At 38.9% G+C, this 21,488-nt stretch overlaps 1 protein-coding gene and 1 long non-coding RNA gene across 3 annotated transcripts in view; both read left to right on the plus strand.

Annotated features, from left to right (window-relative positions):
* Positions 1-3,100: 3,100 nt before the first annotated feature.
* lmo3 (LIM domain only 3) overlaps positions 3,101-21,488 on the plus strand; it is a 41,251-nt gene continuing 22,863 nt past the window's right edge. The window contains exons 1-2 of one of the 2 annotated variants that reach the window (XM_032589905.1): positions 3,101-3,399; positions 7,642-7,855. In XM_032589905.1, coding sequence (XP_032445796.1) covers positions 7,650-7,855 — 206 coding nt within the window. In that variant the 5' untranslated portion in view covers positions 3,101-3,399; positions 7,642-7,649. Of the gene's footprint in view, positions 3,400-4,265; positions 5,209-7,641; positions 7,856-21,488 lie in introns of those variants that run through there. The other variant, XM_032589904.1, reaches the window with a different exon arrangement.
* On the plus strand, positions 16,427-16,929 carry LOC116736985 (uncharacterized). Its single transcript, XR_004342715.1, has 3 exons — positions 16,427-16,442; positions 16,557-16,731; positions 16,867-16,929. It is a non-coding gene; the product is annotated as an uncharacterized LOC116736985 (long non-coding RNA).

The raw sequence follows: 21,488 nt of genomic DNA on the forward strand, positions 1-21,488 counted from the left end.
TTTCATGTCTTGTCTGTACGAAACTCTCTACATAAAAATTCACTGCAACCTTGCAGACACAATATTTTGATTCAGCTGTTTTTCAAGGTTCAAACATCAATCTTCATTTTTAACTTCAGACGAATAGGAGGCAATAATGCCCATTTCCCTACTACTTATCAGAACATACATTTTAATAATAAATTCCTCCTAATCTGTATGTTCCTGTGTGTGGCTGATGAATTGTATTAGTTTTAATCATATTTTGTCAGTTTAGGTGAGTAAAAGTGAAACAAAGTGTGCATATCTTACATCTATAACCTAACCTCCTGGAGTACCAATTAGCAGGGTGCTGTTTATACACTCACAATAAAAGTAGAACATGTTTTTGTCACAATTAGAAATAAATCAAACACTGAAAAACAAAGGAATGTATGAAAATAATTGGAGCCCAAGGGGTAAAATTTGTTCTCTTGAAATAATTACTCTTATTATGTGCCAATATTGAGGCACGGAGAGAGAGCAACAAACCTCTTTCCAGTTATCAAATGCATGGGGTCTGTGGAAGAAAGCGTATTCTATGCATGCCGAAACTCTCCCTGCTTGCATCTCAATCTTCATCCTGGTAAAATATTTCTGCCAGAGTTCTCCACTTACTCCCCTAGTGGGCTGAAGATGGACAGTGTTAGCAGGATGACTCATTATTTTGTAGTCCTCTCCCAGCTGTTTGCTGTGGACATTTTTGTTTTTCACTATCTGTATAGGAGAGTTTCTCCAAAGTCTTACATTTACTGAAAGAAAGAAACACAAATATTGATAGATAACAGCCAAGCGTCAGTTTCAGTTTTCAGTTGTAGTTTGTCCGTTTTCAGATTATGGAGCTCAGCGGAGCAGAGTGACTCTAGCTGATGTGTACCAGTGATGCTTACATTCAGCTTGACGTCTCAGGTGAGTTGTTAAGTGCAAAGCCAACTCTGTGCTGTTGAAAAACAGTAACAGAAAGTTCTGGTTCTGTCCACCTTTCTTCCCACACTGTAGTTGCATGAGAAACCTGAAGAGTCCCAAACAGCAAAGATCAATGATAGCTAAGAATCCTCTGTGCTTTGTTCTGCCCTTACAAAAAATCCCATGAAATTCACATGTAAAACCCATGTACCACATTACAACCACATATGGTGGTTCATACAAATGTTCACATGTGAATGACGCATGAATGATGTGAGACACATGTAAAAGCACATACGTGTGATTCTGGAATGCCTCATGGTAAAAACCCATGTGATCATATGGGAATCACATGTTTTCACATGTGTATCCCATGTGTAACACATTTAAAATATGTGATATACATGTGATGCACATGTGTATCACACGTTTTTACATGTCCATCACATGACATATGACATGTGATATACATGTGAAAACATGTGATACACATATAAAACGCATAAATGGTCTGAACTTATATAGCGCTTTTCCAATCATTTTGACCACTCAAAGCGCTCTAGAGTGTCATTCACCCATTCACATTCACAAATACACATTAATACACTGATATGCAGATCGATAGGCAATTTGGGCGTAAGTGCCTTGCCCATGGGCACATCTACATGTGGCAGGGGGAAGCTGGAATTAAACATTTAAGACAGTAAAATATCATACACGTGATATATAAAATTTGTGAAATCCATATGCATCACATGTGATACACATGTGAATCCGATTTGAAAACATGGGTTTTTACCACGAAGCATTCCAAAATCACACAAAACATGTGCTTTTACATGTGTCTCACATCATTCACATGTGAGAATTTGTATGAACCACATGTACATTTTTTTATGTGGTACATAATTTTCAGATGTGATTTTTACATGTGAAATAAGATTTTCTTTTACATATTCAGTACAATCACATATTCAGATCTTCACAAAGAAAAAATCTGATCGTATGTGGTGCACATGTGAGAAACATGTGATCACATGTTGAATAAACCATGGATCATATAAACAAAATACTTTATCACATGTGGAAAATGGAAACCACATGTGAAATTCATGGGATTTCTTTTGTAAGGCTGGCATCACTTTATAAAGTTACAATGCAGAATGTTGCATTCAGCACAGGAACATTCTGCATGTGTTCAGGCATAACGATGCATTTGTTTGGTAGTACAGGTGAGAGACTTTCTGACCTCTAACCCAGGTTACATTATGGGAGAGTGGTGGTGGCTTTGGAGGGGTCAGTGGGTTGCTGGAGTTATGGAGGGTTTGACGTGAAGGTAGAGAGTGGAAATAGTTTATAAACATAACATTGCTGTGTTCCAGAGGGTTTTCAACCTTAGAACTGCCGCTACACTGGAGATGGGTGGAAGTAATGAGAACTAACCTCAGTAGTTCGCAGTACCACACTGCCCAACCAGGCCTTCATTCTATTCAGACCTGTCATTTCCATCAGAGGCCTTGTCTAAAATGAAAGACATGATTGTCAAAAAATGTTCTCCCCTGACGAATATTATCATGTCTGTCCTATATGGAAAGTACTAACTTTTCCCTTTGCTTTCTCTCTCTCTTTCTCTCTCTCTCTCTCCATCATTGCCACTCATTCCCTCTGTTTCTGTCCCAGTGGAGAGAGAAGGCAAAGAGAGAAAGAAGGTAAAGAAAAGTGAGTGAGTTCTGTTTGAGTGAGTGTAGCTTGTTGCCAAGTCTGGCTACACTACAAAGGTTAGCACATCTGACTGTCAATAGTATCTTGTGGGTGGGAGGGAAGGAGGGGGGAGACATGGAGGTGAAATGGTGGAGGGAGGGGGCGGTCGCTTTGAGAGAAAGAGATACTTTGATATTTCGGAATGTTAGAAGGGTGAATGTAGAGAACAGGAGGTTGGGGATCTAATTACCGGGCCATAATTGGGGGCTGGGGAATAGGTTGCCGTCCTCTCAACTCACTGCAGATCAATTATGTTAAGAGAACATCTGTAAGTAGTGCTTAATGAGGTCCATTAGAGCAACATGCGCTGCCTTCCCTAACGGTGCTTGTCAGCTTCTTGGATGAGCTGGAGTGTGCTGCCGACTGGGGACCTGGTAGAGGGGCTTAAATAGAAGGGGAGGCTCAACATTGTACCGCTTTTCCTGTCAGAAAACCAAAGAGACACAGAGATACAGGGCAGGGAGAAGGAGAGAAGGCAGCAAAGGGGGAATGGAACGACTGTGAGCAAAATCCAGGATCTGTACTGTTTGATAGGGTGCTTTCAAGTCTGCTTGGCTGATTTTCAAACCATCTTCTAAGTTTGGTTGCTAAGTTTTCTCTAGAAGATCAGGAATTCACTCAATTTGAGAAAGTTGCCTCGTGGACAGTTTGTCTCCAAGTTAGGAACATCCGCAGCAGCATCCCTAGGCTCCCCTGGCTGCATCCCATTTCAAGGTAGGAGTTTCTGCCCTTTTCTCAGTGCAAGGACACAGACAGGACACCACTACTCCTCCGTATTAACCTAAAATCACACCTGGCTTGACCAGGAACTGTCTTCATCATCCATTTCCCCAGAACGAATGTAAGGTTTAGTGACCTATTAGGACACAGAGAAGAGCTGGGGTCATGAACATTTTTAGCCTACAAAACATACCTCTCTCTCTCTGAGTGGCTGGCAGGATGCTGGTGTTTCCAATTGATGTTGCCTTCTGTCGCCGTCTTCCATTCACAAAGAGGATGACTTGGCTAATTAAGGGTGGAAGGGAAACGGGAGAGGTGTGGGAGCCCACTCTCCACGCACACACACACCTCAGCAAATTGCATGATTACCGAGATAGGCAGTCTTAAAATAATTCAATCCATGACAAAACCTAATTACTGGCAGGTAATACCCTGTCAGCTTTAATGCATGTCATCACTCATCACAGCACGCAGAGAGCATTTTATGACCCATCTTATTACCGCTGCAGTTTAGGCTCAAGCCGCATGCCAACTATTGACTTGTGTCTCCTCCTACTGCCGTCTCCTCCTCCTTCTCTGTGCTGGAGCGTTAAGAGAACAACCAGCATTTATCAGGGCATTAGAACACCATGGGTGTGCAAAAGGAAGCTAGGAGGCTATTGAGGTGGGTGAGCGCCTCTGCACTGGCATTATAGTCAAAACTGGGCCACTAATGGATGAGGAATAGCAGATTTGTTTTTAAAAAAGCAAGGAACTACTCAATTCTCTATCTCCATGAATGAAGAATGATTATCTCAGAATGAAGTGATATAGATAAGTTGACCAGTTGGAATGGATAAGTTTGACAACATTTTCTCATCAGTTGTTTTTGTGGAAAAACGCCTGGGTGATTTTATTAGACTAGAAGTCCCACTTTCTGAGAAGCCCCTTAAAAAGCACAGCAATGCGTTTGAATGGAAACAGAAGACAGGCTGCACACTGTACAGCAGTAGTATGACCTGCTTTTCATGTCCAGCCTAACAGAAAAGACTTTGGTTCCAACACTTTTAGGTTCATTGTTGGTCTTTGCATGATCCTGAAAATGTTCAGGTAATCATTTCAGGAGTTTGAAGATTTGCTGGAGGCAGAGTAGTCTTCATTGTTTCAGTAAGAGGCCTCAATACTTCGTCACCCGTCCTGTTCATGTTCAGTTGACTAATTCAATGGTGACTGAAAAAAGAAAAGTTGCTTTAAATTAAAATATCCGGCTTCCTAATTTAGATGGCAAGATATGAAGCGTAGCCTGTGTGCAAATGAGAACAAAGTAAATGCAGAGCGTGTTAAATGATGAGGATTGGGTTGGGGAGATCCAGCCTGCCTCCCTGCCTTGTGGCGAGTTGAAAGCGCCGATTGGCGAAGCAGCGTGCAGCAGGAGCCGCTGTGATTAGGCTGGTTCCCGGATCAGATGGTCTCTGCATCGCAGGGGGTGGGGGGAAGCATCTCTTTGTCATCCTGTCATTTGCGGCCAGCACCTCTCTGCGCACAGGCTGCATCTGCGATCGGTGATAAACGTGCTCTCACACGCCATGTGAGCGTAGAGCAGCGGCAGCTTCGCCTCCAGCTCCTCCGCCTGCTGCTCAGTCGGCCGCTGCTTGCCTCTCTTCGCCTCTCCTCCTCTCTCCGCCGCCGTGCTGGATTGTTCTGTGTCTAACAAAGCCCGGTCTCAGGCTGCTCGCAGACAGCTGCTCTCGGAACTCGGTGGCTTCGGGTTGAATGGTGGTGCTCCAGTGGCTCAGCAAATGCAGAAAAGGGAGCAAAGTTTCGGTAAGACGTTTTCTTTGGCTTTTCATTGAACGGGCGCCGGCGCAGGCTGCGCTTCTCGTGTTTCGGTGTTTTTCTGGGAGGAATTCCCAGCGTGTCTCTGGAAGGTGACGTGACCTGCCTCTGCTGCTGCTCCAACCCTCCGCCTCACATCCACCGGCAGCCCTCCATGTCTACAACAGCACACACTCGGGATGTTGGTGTTCTGATACCTATGATAAGGGGTTCGCTGTGTTTGATTGGAACACAAATTGAGTCTGATTACAATCGCCACGACATTGGGCTTAACTTACTGTGGGCTACCATAGCAACAGTAATTAAAGTGACGGTGAAATGTCAGCATCTTGCCACCGATCGCCCGGCAGCTGGATGGCTGGATGGTCTGCTGGATGGAGCAGACGTGTCGGGCAGAACCCGGAGCCAGCAGCACCACAGCCTGGTACCACCGGACTCCGGCTGCTCTGTCTCACTTTATTACAAACTTCCCCTTCCTATCATAAAAGCCAAGTGAACAAATCCAGCCCATGGCTCTCACTCTCTCCTGATCGCAAAGCAAAGAGGAGGGCGCAGACTCCTTCTCCCTTTTCGTTGGTAATGAGCAGCAGGACTTTGTAGTGCTAACGAGGGCGGACGGATCAGCGGTGCTTAGTGGACAGCAGCCGAGGCGCATTGCTGTCTAAATCCAGCCAATTAACAAATCAGCAGCCAGCACCGGAACAAATGAGTTGAAAATCCTGTTGCACAATTCTTTGATCCTGTGCACATTTGTTTTATTCAGATCTGCAGCGGACTTTTTTTTAGGCGGTAGAGAACAACTTTGAACAGCCTGGATCACCAGCATGCTCTGCACCTTTTAAGGACATTTCCAGATAGTTAACAACAGAGAAGCAGCCCTAGCCTGCTTGCGTGATTTTCAGATTAAAGTTGCTTCACACACATCAACAACCAGATGCCACATGAGCAACTTGTCTCCTGCTGGGAAATTAGCGTCAGTCACTTGCTCCAAGAAATCCCCAAAAGAGGTGAAAATTCCTTACGCTGGTTTTTGTGTAATTAAAAGTGACCCAAACTACCCTACTTCATTTTAAAGAAGAAACAAGTTGTGCGTGTGTGTGTGTGTGTGCCGAGTGGGGGACAAAGAGGAGTGAGGCTGTGGTGCTCCTCAGGGAATGGAAGGAGAATACTAATTTAAAGCCTCATTGTGAGGCGGCTCCTGGCACCCACAGGGCCAACAAAGGCTCTCCACAGTGAGCTGAGGCCAAACAATACACAGCACTGCCTGGAACCACGCCTCTTTACACTTACACACACACCCCCACCCCTCCACGCACACCCACATCAGGTCAAGTTAAAATGGGCCAAATTGGAGGTGGTGGCTTTGTGTGTGGCTGTTGGTCTCAAAGGCAGTTTAAACAGAGCTGCGAGTTTGTTTGTAATGATCTTATGTTTCAGTGTTCAACACGCTCAGTTTACTCACCCTGAAACAGTTTGTGTATGTTTTAGATTTTCTAATTCAGTCTTTATGCACTAAGATCAATAGTTCCTCTCACACAACAATCTTTCTCCTGGAGTAAAGCTGCAGCCGTGGAGTCGGCAAAAACAAAAACAAAAAAACTGCTGTTTGTAGAAAAGCAGTGAATCACAGGATGAGTTAAGTGACCCAAAGAAATCAGTCAGACTGCAGACAATAAGGCTGTGTTAATGTAAACCATACAGGATGAGTTTGGATTGATTTAAACAGATCAGTTCCTCCAGCAGGAACACATTTAGTCTGTTACTCCACTCAGAGACAACAGAATGATTTTACAGGAGATAAATTAATTTAATCACCTTTTGGTGTTAAATGAATTGGTCGTTAAAGACATTTTTATTTTTGCCAGTTGATCAGATTTACCTGAAAACATCCAAGGGAAAATAAAGACAAAATCTGTTTTTCAGTTTTTGTTTTAGTCTTACAAATTCAACTGTAACTAAACTTATGTTAGCCCAATGATTTGTTATGGATTATATAGTATTTCACTATACTTAAGTATAACCAGTTATTGTATTTATTTTTTTTGTTAAAGAATCTTTCTGTTAATATGCTGCTTTTTAATATTGTATTAAAACTGAATGTCCATAGTATATTCATGTGTGCATCACCACAGCAGCCCACATGTCACAATGTCTTAAGACAGCGGATGTATTTTAGCTGTAACTTCAGTAGAATTTCATAAACTTATTTTTTGTTAAACAACTTGTTAAGCTGAAACAATATTTTACACTCTGGCCACTCCTTGACTTTAATTCTGCTCACTGTCTTGTTGTGTGTTTTAAGAAATGGATCAAAACAACAGAACAAACAAACAAACTGAAATAAAATAAAAATAAACAGTGAAGTGGCATTCTAGGGCGTACCAGTGTTTCAGTGTTTAATGAGTGTGTCTGTGCTTCCAGGTATACAAATGCTCACTGTCCAGCCGGACGCAAAGCCAAAAGGCTGTGCCGGCTGCAACCGGAAGATCAAGGACCGCTACCTGCTGAAGGCTCTTGATAAATATTGGCATGAGGATTGCCTGAAGTGTGCCTGCTGTGACTGCAGGCTGGGCGAGGTGGGCTCCACGCTCTACACCAAAGCCAACCTCATCCTGTGCCGGAGAGACTACCTCCGGTAAGAAACGCAGATGTCTTCTGACCGCTCTACACAAAGCGGTTACGGTTCGAAACGACGCACAAAGTGCAAATTCACTGAAATTATTTTCCACATATCTAGAATTTGGGTTTTTAAATGTGCACATTGAAGAACATGAAGATGCCTCTTCTTACAAAACACCTTTAAATTTTCCTAGATTAGTCTGGCGTGTTACTGCAGTGGCATGCTTTTGGTTGCTCTTTTCAGTGAAACTGATTTGTGTTTAGTTGCTTTTAAAAAATCTGATGTTGCTTTGTATATTTATTTGTGTGCCTGTGTTTGTTATTTTTGTAGGAATAATTTTTCTCTTGGTCTAATCTGGAAATTAGGTCAACCTGACAAAACTCACTACAAGAAGCTCCAAATATTAAAAATGGCAAAAATCTATCACGTTTAGCAATAAGTCTGAACCAAAATAATGCTTTATTGTTATTCAAAACATAAGCATTGTAAGCATTAAATGCTGTTATCTCTTAATTTGGAGTGTTCATTAACACAGCCTGCACTCCTCTTCCCTGCAACAAAACAGGAGATCGTAACTACGGTATGTGTCTATGATGGCACAATTAGCAATTAGAATTAAAAAATTATAATTTTTATTAATGTGTGTGATGAAATAACAGTTAAAACAGCAGCCTAAGAAGGAGACAGAAACTCCCTGAAACAGCAACATAAACACTGTTTAAGGGAAATGTTGCGTGATTTAGTATTTGGAGCATGTTTTTTTTTTCTTTGATAAATTTTTTGTTGCAATACATCAAACCTTGTTTTTATCACTTTTGTCAATAACAATCCATAAATTCTAAACAGCATAAGGGATAGAAATTCACTCTAAAAAATGGAGCATAAATACTGCTTTTTAAATTCTGGCAGTGGGTTATAGAGTACTCATTTTGTCTTAAGTAATATTGTTATCTTTATTATTTGAACTCTTCTGCCTGCTCACACATTGTGCTGAATGCTGTCCATCTGAAACGCCTCATTTTAATAAGATGTATCCAGTGGATTAAAGAAAAACATTAAGAAATGAAGAAAATCAGGATGAATCCAAAGAGTCATAAACTATGGAGTGATTTCTGCAGGCATTTAGCTAACCAGGTCGAAAGTCTGATTAATGAACAGATGATGGGGAATCGATTACCTTATTTGTGGTGGATGGAAACAAAGTTAAAAGTTAAATGATAAGTGATGCAAACTGAGGCTGCAAAGTTCTCAAGATAATTTTCTGATGTTTTTCTGGGAGAGAAAAACTACCACCTAAAATTAAATTATGTCATGAGTTTACTTATTTTTTGGATTTAACAGAATGAATTGAGTGAGCTGATACGAGGTTGCTGTGTTATAACATTTAAATCTGTGTCTTTATGAATATTAACTTTGCCCAAGAACTTGTACCTAACAGGGCTGCTTTACATCAAGAGCTTGAACTGAGTGTGATTTGTTGTGATTGAACATTTATTCTATTCTGGCAATTTTTTTTATTCAGAAAAAACGTGACCAGTGTTTTGTTTCTTTTTTTTATTATTATAAAAAAAAATTTTTATTCAGAAAAAACGTGACCAGTGTTTTGTTTCTTTTTTTTATTATTATAAAAAAAAAATTTTATTCAGAAAAAACGTGACCAGTGTTTTGTTTCTTTTTTTATTATTATTACCACCTCGGATCTGAATTTTCTGTCCGTCATACATGTAGGTCTAAAGGCAAAGATCACGCATTAATATTCATAAGCACACTTGTTGCCCAGATGTTTGGACAAACAGAGTACAAACAGAATGGCAACATCTGGAATGCCTTTAACACTGAAAGATGATGACGTCTGAAGAGCTCCATTTCAACATGCTTCAATACAGAAACATGGTGTAATTCAACTTAGTGAAACTCAACCCTAAACAACTTTTTGTTTTGCTGATAAACTGTTTAAACAGGTTGTTTAGGGTTCTATCTTTATATTTCTGTGCAAAGTTTGAAATTTTTGTGCAGTTTGCTTAGTTTGCCTAAAACCGTCTCACTTCTGGAGTTGGAGTAGTTAGAGTTGCCATGGCATCTGGTGGGCATTAATTGATAGCTTTACTCAGCTTTACAAGTGTGTGATTTATTTGCAATATGGACACAGAGTGGAATGGATCTGCTCCGCTCTGACTGTTGGTGAAGGTTTGGTGTTGAACTGATGACTGTCAGACTGAGGAAGGAGGAGAAGCTAATGGAGGCTAAATGGCCGTTCTCACTGCTAGCTCAGGACAGACAGGTTGAAGCTGAGCTGCAGAGCGTTGTCACCAACAACAAAGTTTCTAGATTTATCACTAGCTGTTGTTTTGAAAAATGTCACTAGCAGTCTTAGAAATTGATAGTTAGAAAGTGGACAAGTTAAGAGTGTTTCTTTCATCCTGATCATAGCTCCACTAATCTCCTCTTTCAAATAACAAAACATCATAAATAACAAACCACTTTGACTTGAAGTCTTTTTCGTATTCAGTGCATTTGCAGTTGGCAAGCACCTATTTGTGGGCATTACAGTGTACATATTACATATTAATAACCTGAATCAGCCAATCACAAACAAAATCAGCAGTTCAGAGATGTTTCCCCCAAAACACACTAAACAGTAACACTATGAACCGGCTCATGCAATAGTCCACACAGCAACAGAACACAAAAGTGTCTCTGACATAAAACCCTCAGTGATCTGAATGTGACAGTTCACTGCAAAGTTCCTCCCGTTTGTCCCGCTGGAGCCTATCATCGCCTCTCACACAACAATCAAATATGAGCTGAATACACATACAATTGCAGCAAATACAGAAAGATAATATTTGATATAATATACAGGTGTTACTATCCTTCAAATTAGAATATGGCTTATTTAAACATCATATAAATATGCTGATCAACCCATTGTGTTTTTACCGATGCCAGCATGCAGTTACTCTACTTCTGTCTTGGTGGGGTTTTTAAATGGTAAAAATAATAGTGATGATAATAAAATAAGGGCATACAGTAGCTTTGATACTCTTATTGAGAAAGTGCCATTGGCTGCTGAGGTAAACTCTTGAGTGTCTGAATGTTCTGTGTTGTGGTGTGTTTACATTTTAAAGATAAGGGATCATGTCATGTATTGTACGTTGACATTTTCATCCTACTGAGAAAAGTCATGTACCTGCAAAGATGTTGCAGTTGCTGGTCTGGCTCCTTTACACCGATGAAATGTAGAGTATATAGTGGTGAGTTTGGGTGCATTTCTACAGTAAACTCCTCACTTACAAGCTCATATACAGCACTGATATTTCTCCATGTTCCTTTGGGGTTTTAAAAATGGAATAAAAAAAAAATCTCCATTCATATTCTCCCAATCACCATATTATGACTCCCTCAGGCTTAAACAGCAATGTTTTGTTGCTACCATAATTCTGTTGAGAATTGGATTTGTCTCGTTCTCCACACAGACTTTACCACTGCCGTTGTCCTGAATGAATATGGCTGTTTTGATGTCATTAGTGATGAGAGCCATTTCAGTTACAGTGCAGACGTCTTATAAAAATCTGCCTGTTGCTTTTGAACCATAATAAATGAAGCACTGACCAGCACATTCAATGTCTGTTGATAATTACGATGATGGCACTCATCAAAATGTAATGTTTGTTTCTGGTTTTCTCAATCTTTGTCTGATTGATGTTTTTTATGACTTTGTATTTTTGTGTTTTTATGATGTAGAGCACTTTGTTGTTGAAATACGCCATACAGATAAACTTAATCGATTGACAATAACTCAATTGGAGGCTTTATAGTCTGATGGCAAAATAAAGTCAGTGCAGCTCCAAAATCCATGGTGCTTTCAAAGTGACAGATGAAGTCTGTCTTGTAGTTCCACATTTCAGACTTCTTTTTGCTTTCTTCTACCCTAATAAAACAGTAGAAATGTGACTGGGATAGTTCTAAGTCATTTTCATAAAAAAAAGATGATGAAAATTTTATGTGGCAAAGAAAGTCACAGAAAAAAGGGTTTGGTTAGTTTGATGTAGTGCATTGTGGAAAGAGATTGTGAAATTGTGAAAGTCCCATATACCTAAGCTGAAAATGGAACAAATGTTCCAATTTTGGTCACCAATCAAACCAAGTTAACCAAACTATCAGGTGGGAAACGGCTTAAATTTGCAGCAATTGTGACTTATTGGGTTTGGGTAATTCCAAACCCAATAAGTCAGACTTTCTGCAGACTTTTGAGCAAGTCTGCAGAAAAATACTTGCAATTTCTTTCAAATACTACAAAATGGAACATGTTGGCCTTGTATGTAAAGGAATGGTGTAAACAATAATATAACAAAAAATGTTATGACAAATGAAGTGGGATTGGTGCTGGAGTCTGACTCAGAGTTGGGAGAAGGGCAAACACCCATTAGATGGTGCCAAGTGCTTAGAAACGGAAAGGAGATAGTTTATTTTAGGATTCAGTCAAAACAAAGCATGCATCTATCTGCCAAAGAAAAGCAACTGTATATCCATACCAACTGAGGTGAAGAAAAAAAAAATCAAGCAGTAACACGTCTGTTGACTTGTGAGCGTTTTGGCTGTTATGCCTAAACAACAACTGCTTCTGTGCTTGTTTGAGTCTGAGTGGGGAACAAAGTGACAACCTACCATGATGCTTAAAATGTCATAAAAGCAACTTTAGGCTTGAGAAAAATCGTATAATCAACTCAATGATTCATGCACAAACATAATTCCCACTGTTCAGACTTGTTGAAGAATCTCTTCAAAGCACCGAAGTTCAGATCAATAACAATTTGAACTTGGAGAATCTGTAGCTAGTGCTGACTCTAAACTCTATGTGAGAGAAGAAAGGGGAGGATCCCTCATAAGTTCATAACAATTCAGATTTTAATAATTAAAGCAGTAAAGATGAGCTTCAGAGGAATGTAAATTGGGAGTTCACTGACACAAAATGCTAGAAATATGAAATGTTTAGACTCTATTTTGCAGACTATTTTTTAAGGAAGCTGAGATCCTTCAAAGTGTGCAGCAAGATGTTGGAGACCTTTTATCACAGTGTTGTTGCCGGTGCCATCTTCTTTGCTGCTGTGTGTTGGGGAAGCAGCATCAGAGCCAGCGACTCTAATAGACTGGACAAAATCATCAGGAAAGCTGGCTCTGTACTGGGACTAAGGCTGGAGTCCCTGGAAACTGTGGTGGAGAGGAGGACACTGAAGAAGGTTCTGTCTATTATGGACAATAAACAGCACCCTCTCCACCACATAGTGGACAGACAGCGGAGCACCTTCTCACATAGGCTGCTCCAGCTCCTCTGTCGTAGGGACAGATACAGGAAATCCTTCCTGCCACATGCCATCTCACTGTACAATAAAAGCTAAATCATTGTTCTGCACTAATCAGTCCGATTTTGCACAACTGCACTGTGGCACACTTGCTGTACATATATTTACATATACATATCTGCATTTTTTGAATCTTTGCAAGGACTGCTCTTAAGTTGCTTTTATATTAACAGCATTTTATATTTTTACAATTTATAGCATTTTATATTTTATTTTTTATTTTTATTTTATCTACAACTACTACTCGGTGGTAGTTGTTATTGTGTCTTGTCTCTAAGCTGTAACTGCGAAGTAATTTCCCTGCTGGGATGAATAAAGTACTTCTATTCTATTCTATTCTATTCTATTCTATTCTATTCTATAGCTCAAAGCTCAAACTCCACTTCAATTCAAAGTTTTCCTTTGAACAGCAAATTTAATCTTGAAGCACTTTTAAAGTACATTTTATTATTTGTAGAAGTTTTTGTGTCTAAGAACATCTTGCATCGAGTGACTAGCTTTGCAGCATCCCTCCTGTGAGGTGAGTGTGTACTTCAGGTGCTGCCTCCCTACCAAGGCCATTTTCTGGGTGGAGTTCCACACTGTTATCCTTTGCTGTATTTTCTACAGTTAAATACCACAAAATGCCCAGTAAAACTACCATAAGACATCTTTACAAGTAGTTACTGTAATTTGCATTGCATTATGGGTATAGTACATAGTATTACAGTAACTTACTGTATGTTTTGAATTTGCAGTAATTTACTGTTTACACATTACAGTAGTGGTACTGTACTTATAATATACAGTAAGAATTATATTTGATTCCCAACGGTCATCATACACTGTTAGCCTTTGCTGTATTTATTACAGTTAAATACCACAAAATGCCCAGTAAAACTACCATAAATAGGGTGACCATATTTTCAGTTGGGAAAACCAGGACACGTTGTAGCGAGGGGGGGGGGGGGGGGGGGTCTGAAAGCGGGGAAACTCTTTTGTAAATAGTAGGTAAACATAGATTTGCGCTTTCGTATGTTGTTGGCGTACTGACAGCCACGCTATCTATCTTCTGATTAAGAACAGGGCTGCCCGCACTGACGCGGCTCAGGGATTACGTCACACGCAGGGCCGTGCGCAGTGCCCTAGTGCCTGTAAATATAATGGTCCAATGAAGGTAATTTAAAAAACAGGACATTTCCTCACTTTCTAAAAAAACCCCGGGACGCCCGGGACAGGACGTGAAATACGGACATGTCCCGGGAAATACGGACGTTTGGTCACCCTATAAGACATCTTTACAAGTAGTTACTGTAGTTTGCATTGCATTATGGGTATAGTACATAGTATTACAGTAACTTACTGTATGTTTTGAATTTGCAGTAATTTACTGTTTACACATTACAGTAGTGGTACTGTACTTATAATATACAGTAAGAATTATATTTGATTTCCAACGGTCATCATAGCTGCTTCATCGTGGTTCCCTGTTTCTGTATTTTTACTCCTTTAGTGGTTAACATATTTTTAAGGCAGAAAGAGAGAATGTACTTTTGTTTTTTCACATCCTAGCTAACATTAATATGCAGTTTATCTAGCTACGTCATCAAGCGTGGCTTCGCTTCCAACTGTTTTCTGATGACGTTTGTTTTAAACTCCGAAGCTTTTTCTCTCCAAGTGCAAGTGCAGCTCTGTCTCCGTGCTGTGGGCTCACACTGCTTCAGCTCTTCAAGACAGGTAAAAAAACACTTCTTAGAAAACTGTTTGAAGCCAAAACCTAGTCTGGAAATGTACATTTTAGATGGAGTTAACGTAGCTTATAGCATCATGCTATAATGCTAAACTTAGCATTATAGCATGAGCTGGTTTGTGCTGGTTAGCCTGGTAACATAACGTTACCTTTACGTTACTAACTCTGGTGTTTTATATAACTGGCATATTGCAACCTTATAAGTTACGTGTCTGTAAATGAGGTGAAAGATAGGAAAATATGATGGTTATTTTTTGAGCTGGTTCGGAATTAACGTTAGCTAAGGTGCTAATTTTACCGTTGAAGGTTTTAGCTTGACTTTTACCGCTTAATCTTCCTCGGGCGGCTTTGGGTTGAGATTAGCTCAGTGCTGAGTGTCTGTTAGCATTGTTGCTACATCCTTTGTCGAACAATATAACCTTAACTGATAATTGATCCCCCCCACCCCCTTCTCTTTTTTTTTTTTTACATCTAATGACTGTTCATTTGTTTAAACCATGATCTTGCAAATGTTAAAAGTGCAGATTAGCTACGTAGGTCAGCAAGGATGAATTTCTAACTTTGTTCTTTTTTTTCCTTTTCTTCAGATGACTTTTTTTTTTAACTCCCAAGCTTTTTCCCTCCAAGTGGCTGTGCAGTTCTGTCCTGCTGACTGCTAACATAGCTTCATCTCTTCAAAAGACAAGACAACAGGTAAAAAGACAGCTCTTCAAACATATTTGAAGCCACAAAATAGTCTGGAAATGTAGAGGAGCAGCTAACCTAATCTATAACTTTGAGCTTGCTACAGCTGGTTAGCCTGCTAAAGTACCATTACATCTCCAACATAGTGTATAAGAGTCTGTAAATGAGGACAAAGGTGAAAAACATTAAAGTAGTTTCTGTTATTTTTTGAGTTGGTTCAGCCACAGTGGCAGGTGGACAAAAAAGTTAATTTCCAACCCTGGTTACACATAAGGACTGTTCACATGTTTAAACCATGCTCCTGTAAATTTAAAGTTAAGTCAGTACTAACAGGTGCAACTATGTACAGGTGTAAATTCTGCAGCATTTGTACTTCAGAATTTACAGAATTTTGTAGTCATGTGAAGAAACATCAACACACAGCTAATTATCGGTTTGCATGTGGAATAGAGCAATGTCCTGCTTCCTTCAGAACATTTTCTGCATTCAGGTCCCACATGCACAGGAGTCACCGCCATTGCAGAAGTCAGACTGAACACTTGTGGAATGTAATGCTTTAAAAAATGCATTTAGCCCCACAAACTGTCATTCACATCCGCTGTTTCAGAGTGGTAGCAGGATGTAGGGGTAAAATCTAGTCTAGTCTCCGGGATGAGGTTCTCAAAAACCTGTTGTAATCTGGGTGAACTGGCCCTTTAAATATAAATTACTACCAGTAATTCATATTTAAGAGAGTTTTCCTTTTATGTTTTAAAGGTATCTTCCACCAAGATGTCTGTTGAAATGGAAATGACCTTACCCACTACACCAAGGGTAATCATGCTTGGTAAGAGGAATATTTTCTATCACTATAATTTTTTCGTAGCAATGTATGTAATTGTTATGGTAGTCTGTACTTTTACTCACTAGCGTTAGCCTGACAAGGGTTTGTCTATTTTAGGAAATAGCTTGATGTCTGCAACCCGGTGGATGGTCAGTATGGAGGAGAAGGTATTTTTCCAGCCTGAGCAACTACATGACTTTGCCAGCGTCCTTGCTGTCTTTTTTGGGTCATATTATGTCTTCAATCTGGAGTATCAGGTGTCAGCATCCACCACGGTGGAGATGATACAACGGTAAGTACTCTACATCAAGCCATTTATGAATTAAATTTAATGACAGTTTGACTGATGATGAAGAACCATAGCTGATTGCTGTATTGTACGTCTTCATTAAAAAATACAATTAATATATTTTATTTCTGTTAAAAGATTCTTTGTGAGGATCAATCCAGATGTTGGTACCAAATGCACAGCCAAAGTCGGTACAAGCCGCAAGACGGGAAGTCTTGTCAAGAAGAAAGTAGTCAGTGTCAACTCCCAGATCACCACCTTCTTCCAACAACTTGCTGAATTTGAGTGGAGGACTTCCAACTAGGTAAGTATTTTACCAAATGTAAATGTTTATTATTTTGTTGTCTTTTCCTCCTATCTTGCATGCTCTGACTTTACTTTAGCCTTTTTAATCTGATTTTAATGATTATTTATAAATGCCATGTGATTCCTACACAATAGCCCTTTAGAGTAGCCTACATCTTTTCTGTGTCCGTGGTAAAAAGTGGATGTCGCTGCATCCCTTAATAAATCACAGAAATGTCTAAGTGTGTAGTCGTTTAAGTGTGGTGTATTTTTATACTATGCAGTTTTCAGTTTATTAGGCACACCTTTGCAGTAATCCGTCAGCACCAACAAAATGACTGAAATCTTTTGAATTACTGAAGACTGACTGACTGACTGGTTTTGGCATAAACAATCCAAAAACCTGAAGTGAAGCCAGTCCTGCTCATTCTTTATGCAGCTTCTATTATCACTTCAGTCCAATTGATTTTTTTTTTAAACAAATTATCAACTTAATGCTGCTTTATGACAAAGATTTTATGCATGTGAACATTGTCACTTCAGCTTAATTTGTCAACTTCCTGTCGATTTGAAAATGTAGATAACTTCCTGACCATCTCATGACCTCCCACATTGTCTGTCTTATTCTTTACAGTTCAGCTTCCACAAGATGGATCCCACTGATTTTGTTTGACGAATGGAATAAAAGTTCTTCTGATGTAGGAAATGTGTTCTATGGTTTTGTTGTTTTACAGCACATTATATTGTATTGTGACATTGTTTTTTTATGACATTGCGAATATGTAAATGGATTTTATTTCTACAAATCTGCTGAAAATAAATACCTGTTATTCACAGTACTTGGACTAAAATTTCTTTTATGAAATTTTTCGGTTTATGGTAAAATATTCTTATCTTAAAGAAATGTAAACTTTAATTTGCAGTAAAACTCTGACATTATGTTGTGAAACAAGTTTACAGTAGACCAGCTTTACTATAAAATACAATTACTGTATTATACTAGAAACTACATTTACAGTAATGCAGTTATAACTGTAAAGCACACTCACAGTAAAAATTAACTGTGAAATATCATAACAGTAAAGGTACTGTAGAATGGTAATTACAGTAACTTACTGGCAACACTGTTGCCAGTAAGGGTACTGTTGCCTTACTGGCAACAGTGTTGCCAGTAAGAGTACTGTAGAATGGTAATTACAGTAACTTACTGGCAACACTGTTGCCAGTAAAGGTACTGTAGAATGGTAAATACAGTAACTTGCTGGCAACAGTGTTGCCAGTAAGTTACTGTAAAATTACAATAAAAGGTCTAACAGTGCAGCCTAGAAATCTCATCATTTCTGCAGTGGAAATGATGAGAAGATGAAGCTACCCCTGCTCCTTAAAATGTCTTCAGTGGAAACTCACCCTATATTAATAACCATCTAACGCAGTGCTTCTCACATTTTTTCAGGCTATGTTCATACATGCCAGCAGAGGTGGAAAGATACAAAAAATTAGGCTACTCAAGTAAAACTACAGTTATTTTTGATAAAACATTTGCACGTAAATACAAGTAGAGTTACTAACATCAAAAGTAACAAGTACCTCATTAAAATGTAACTTTAGTTACTTTGTGATGAGCAAAACAAAGTTCATCTCATCACAAAGGAAATAAAGACATGTTGGTTTCAAACAGTTTTTATTTAACGGAGCAAATTTATAAATAAAAAAGCAACAAAAAATATGTGTATTTTTAATGGGACATTAATTTTCCATTATCTTATGACAGCTGCTGTTTGTTACTCCTACTTAATAGTTTTAAATGACTGACTCCAAACTAAGCACCTGATTTTCTGTTTTCAAATTTAGTCAATGCAAATCATAATCCCAAATATCTGACAAAATTGACATTTCCAATTGTTGTTAAAATATTATTCAAGCTTACAATGTATGATAAAGCTGCTGCCTTTATAAACGCATTAAATTCAGCAAGGGCTTTTCTTTTTCTCAGAAGTTAACTTGAACTAAACTTGATGTTTTTTTTCTCCTCTGTCTTCCCATTGATGCAACACCATGAGATCTTAATACAAACCCAGCTGAAAGAACAGTGCTGTTTTTTCTGGTGTTTTTTCATGTTATATTTTTACTCATTAATGGATATGATTTCTAATTAACAGAGTAACTTTACTCAAAATAAATTCAAGTAAAAGTAAAAGTTCAGATTTTTTAAACAACTTACGGTACAAAATAGACAAATTGTGATTACAGTAATAAATGTACATGTAATTAATTACTTGAGAATGGCCCTGTATGGCAGAACCAAAATATATATTTTTTCCACATTGTGAAGTGCTTCTACTTTTCGTGTTATCCATACAGTGACCCCACAGTACAGTAAAATATTATGATTTTATTTGTTTTGGTTCACACAATGAGCCAGTGACTGTTTTCGTCATAGTACCTGCACAAATTTAAAACTACTTTCATTCCTGGTAAGAACAAATACGACACTTAAAATATTTCAATACCACAGAAATTCTTTTCTTTGCCTGGGTTTTGCTTATCTGCTGGTTGGCCTATGTGTGTGTGAAGCTATTCTGTATTTAGGTCAGATCATCATCCACAGTAGGCAAGATACCAACCAATGATAGTACTTTGGAGTCCTGTGGATTAGTTAAAGTGTTATACTCTTAGAAGGAGTTTACCATTTACTAATAGCTTCTCTACAAACACACAAAAGATGAGCAACAGAACAGAACAGACAAAAGTAAGATAGTAGCTGATTCATTAGGTGATAACAGTTCAACAATTTTTGGCTTTGCTGTTTGTGATGCCAAGAACAATCACTTTAAGACAGTGACACTATTTTATAAAGTTCCACTTAACTTTCCGCTAATGTGCTTGACTACAACATTTAGCTTCTTCAGCAAAGACCTCCTTTGTGGAGGATGTCAGTGATTATCTGCTGAACAAAAGTCAAGTCAGTGTTGTGGCTTAAAGATTGTGTAAAGCATGACATAACACTTCATTTAATGTTTTGGATATCAGATTTTTTTTTTTTGGTTTTGATAGCTGCAAGCTATCATCAGAATTGTTGTTTGTGAAATGAACCTATTTCACTAGCCTCACTTTCAATTGAATTCAACCGAATTGAATTTCAGAAGGAAAAAAAAAACATTTGTAGTAATATTCTCATTTATTGAGATGCACCTGAACACCATATGGCCATAGTTCCTCATTCTAATAATCTTTGACCCTTTTTATCTTACATTTTCTTGACTCTTCCACATATAGAAATGTCTGCCAATGTTAGTAGCGACCACGGTTGTTATTTTTACTTATTGAGAAGGGGAAATATATTAGGTTTAGTTGATTTGCAGAGTGTACTGGAAAAATAAATGAGATGGGTATTCATTATATACTTTAATCTGTACTCCTAGTCAGCCCCATGCTGCTTAGCAGGGTGGCATGTTATTAGGCGTGACATAACCAGGGGTTAATATAATTCCTCAGGGGTCTGCCGGGCTGAGTGATGTGATCCAACCAGCAGCCAAATAGTAATCCTGCATCACAACACAGGCACAAAACAGGAAAAGACTAACACAGGGGGGAAACATTATTCTCCTGCAATTCCTGTGTGTTTGAGTGAGATGTTCAAAGAGGAATGTTTTGCATGTGTGGGTGTGTGTGTGTGTGGGGGGGGAGTGCATGTGCGTATGTGTGTGTGTGTGTGTGCCTTCATAGGCATGTAACTCCAAACATAATTACAGGTTTGATCTCTCAGAGTTTGATTTGTGCTCCGCTGTCTTTGAACGTCATCAACTAAAGTAAGATCATCCTATCTGTGCATGGTCCATCTGAAGCAGAGCCTCCACTCACTATGCTAGTGATGGTGGGATTCCACTGTTTATGTAATTTGAAAAGTCCAAACTAATAATGTTTGTAATATGGGGGAGGACAGTAGTATGAATGACACATCTAGGTTGAAATTTGCTAAGAAAAAGGAGACAGCAGTACTGCGGCCTGCACAATGCAATGTCTGTCTTTATTCCAGGGCCAGGTGGAGGCTGGACAAAGCTGTTGAGCATCAGTTTTAATGGAAAACTGTAAAGTCCAAATACCCATTTTGAAGACAGCCTTTGAAAAAAAGAAACTCACTTTATTCCGATCTATTCATTCACTCTTTAATCCAACTTCAATTTTCCTCTACACTGGTTTTACAAAAATTGTGAATGTAAGCAAGCTCCCCAGAAACACGACTGGATTTAATAACAGTTTGGAAACCAGCCGCCTCTAACAGACAACAGCATGGTTCACTGTAGGATATGTTCTTATTTACTCTCAGAATCAACTTTGTAATCTGCATCCATCTTATGGCCCTGTTTATTAATGGAAATGATTTTCTTTCTTTCCATATTACATCACTGTTGTATAGTATTCTTAGCTTTTTTTGTTGTTTCTTTTTTTTCTTCTTTTGACAAGTTATATGACCT

This window comes from Xiphophorus hellerii, chromosome 17 (assembly GCF_003331165.1).
Source record: "Xiphophorus hellerii strain 12219 chromosome 17, Xiphophorus_hellerii-4.1, whole genome shotgun sequence".
Lineage (NCBI taxonomy): Eukaryota > Metazoa > Chordata > Actinopteri > Cyprinodontiformes > Poeciliidae > Xiphophorus > Xiphophorus hellerii.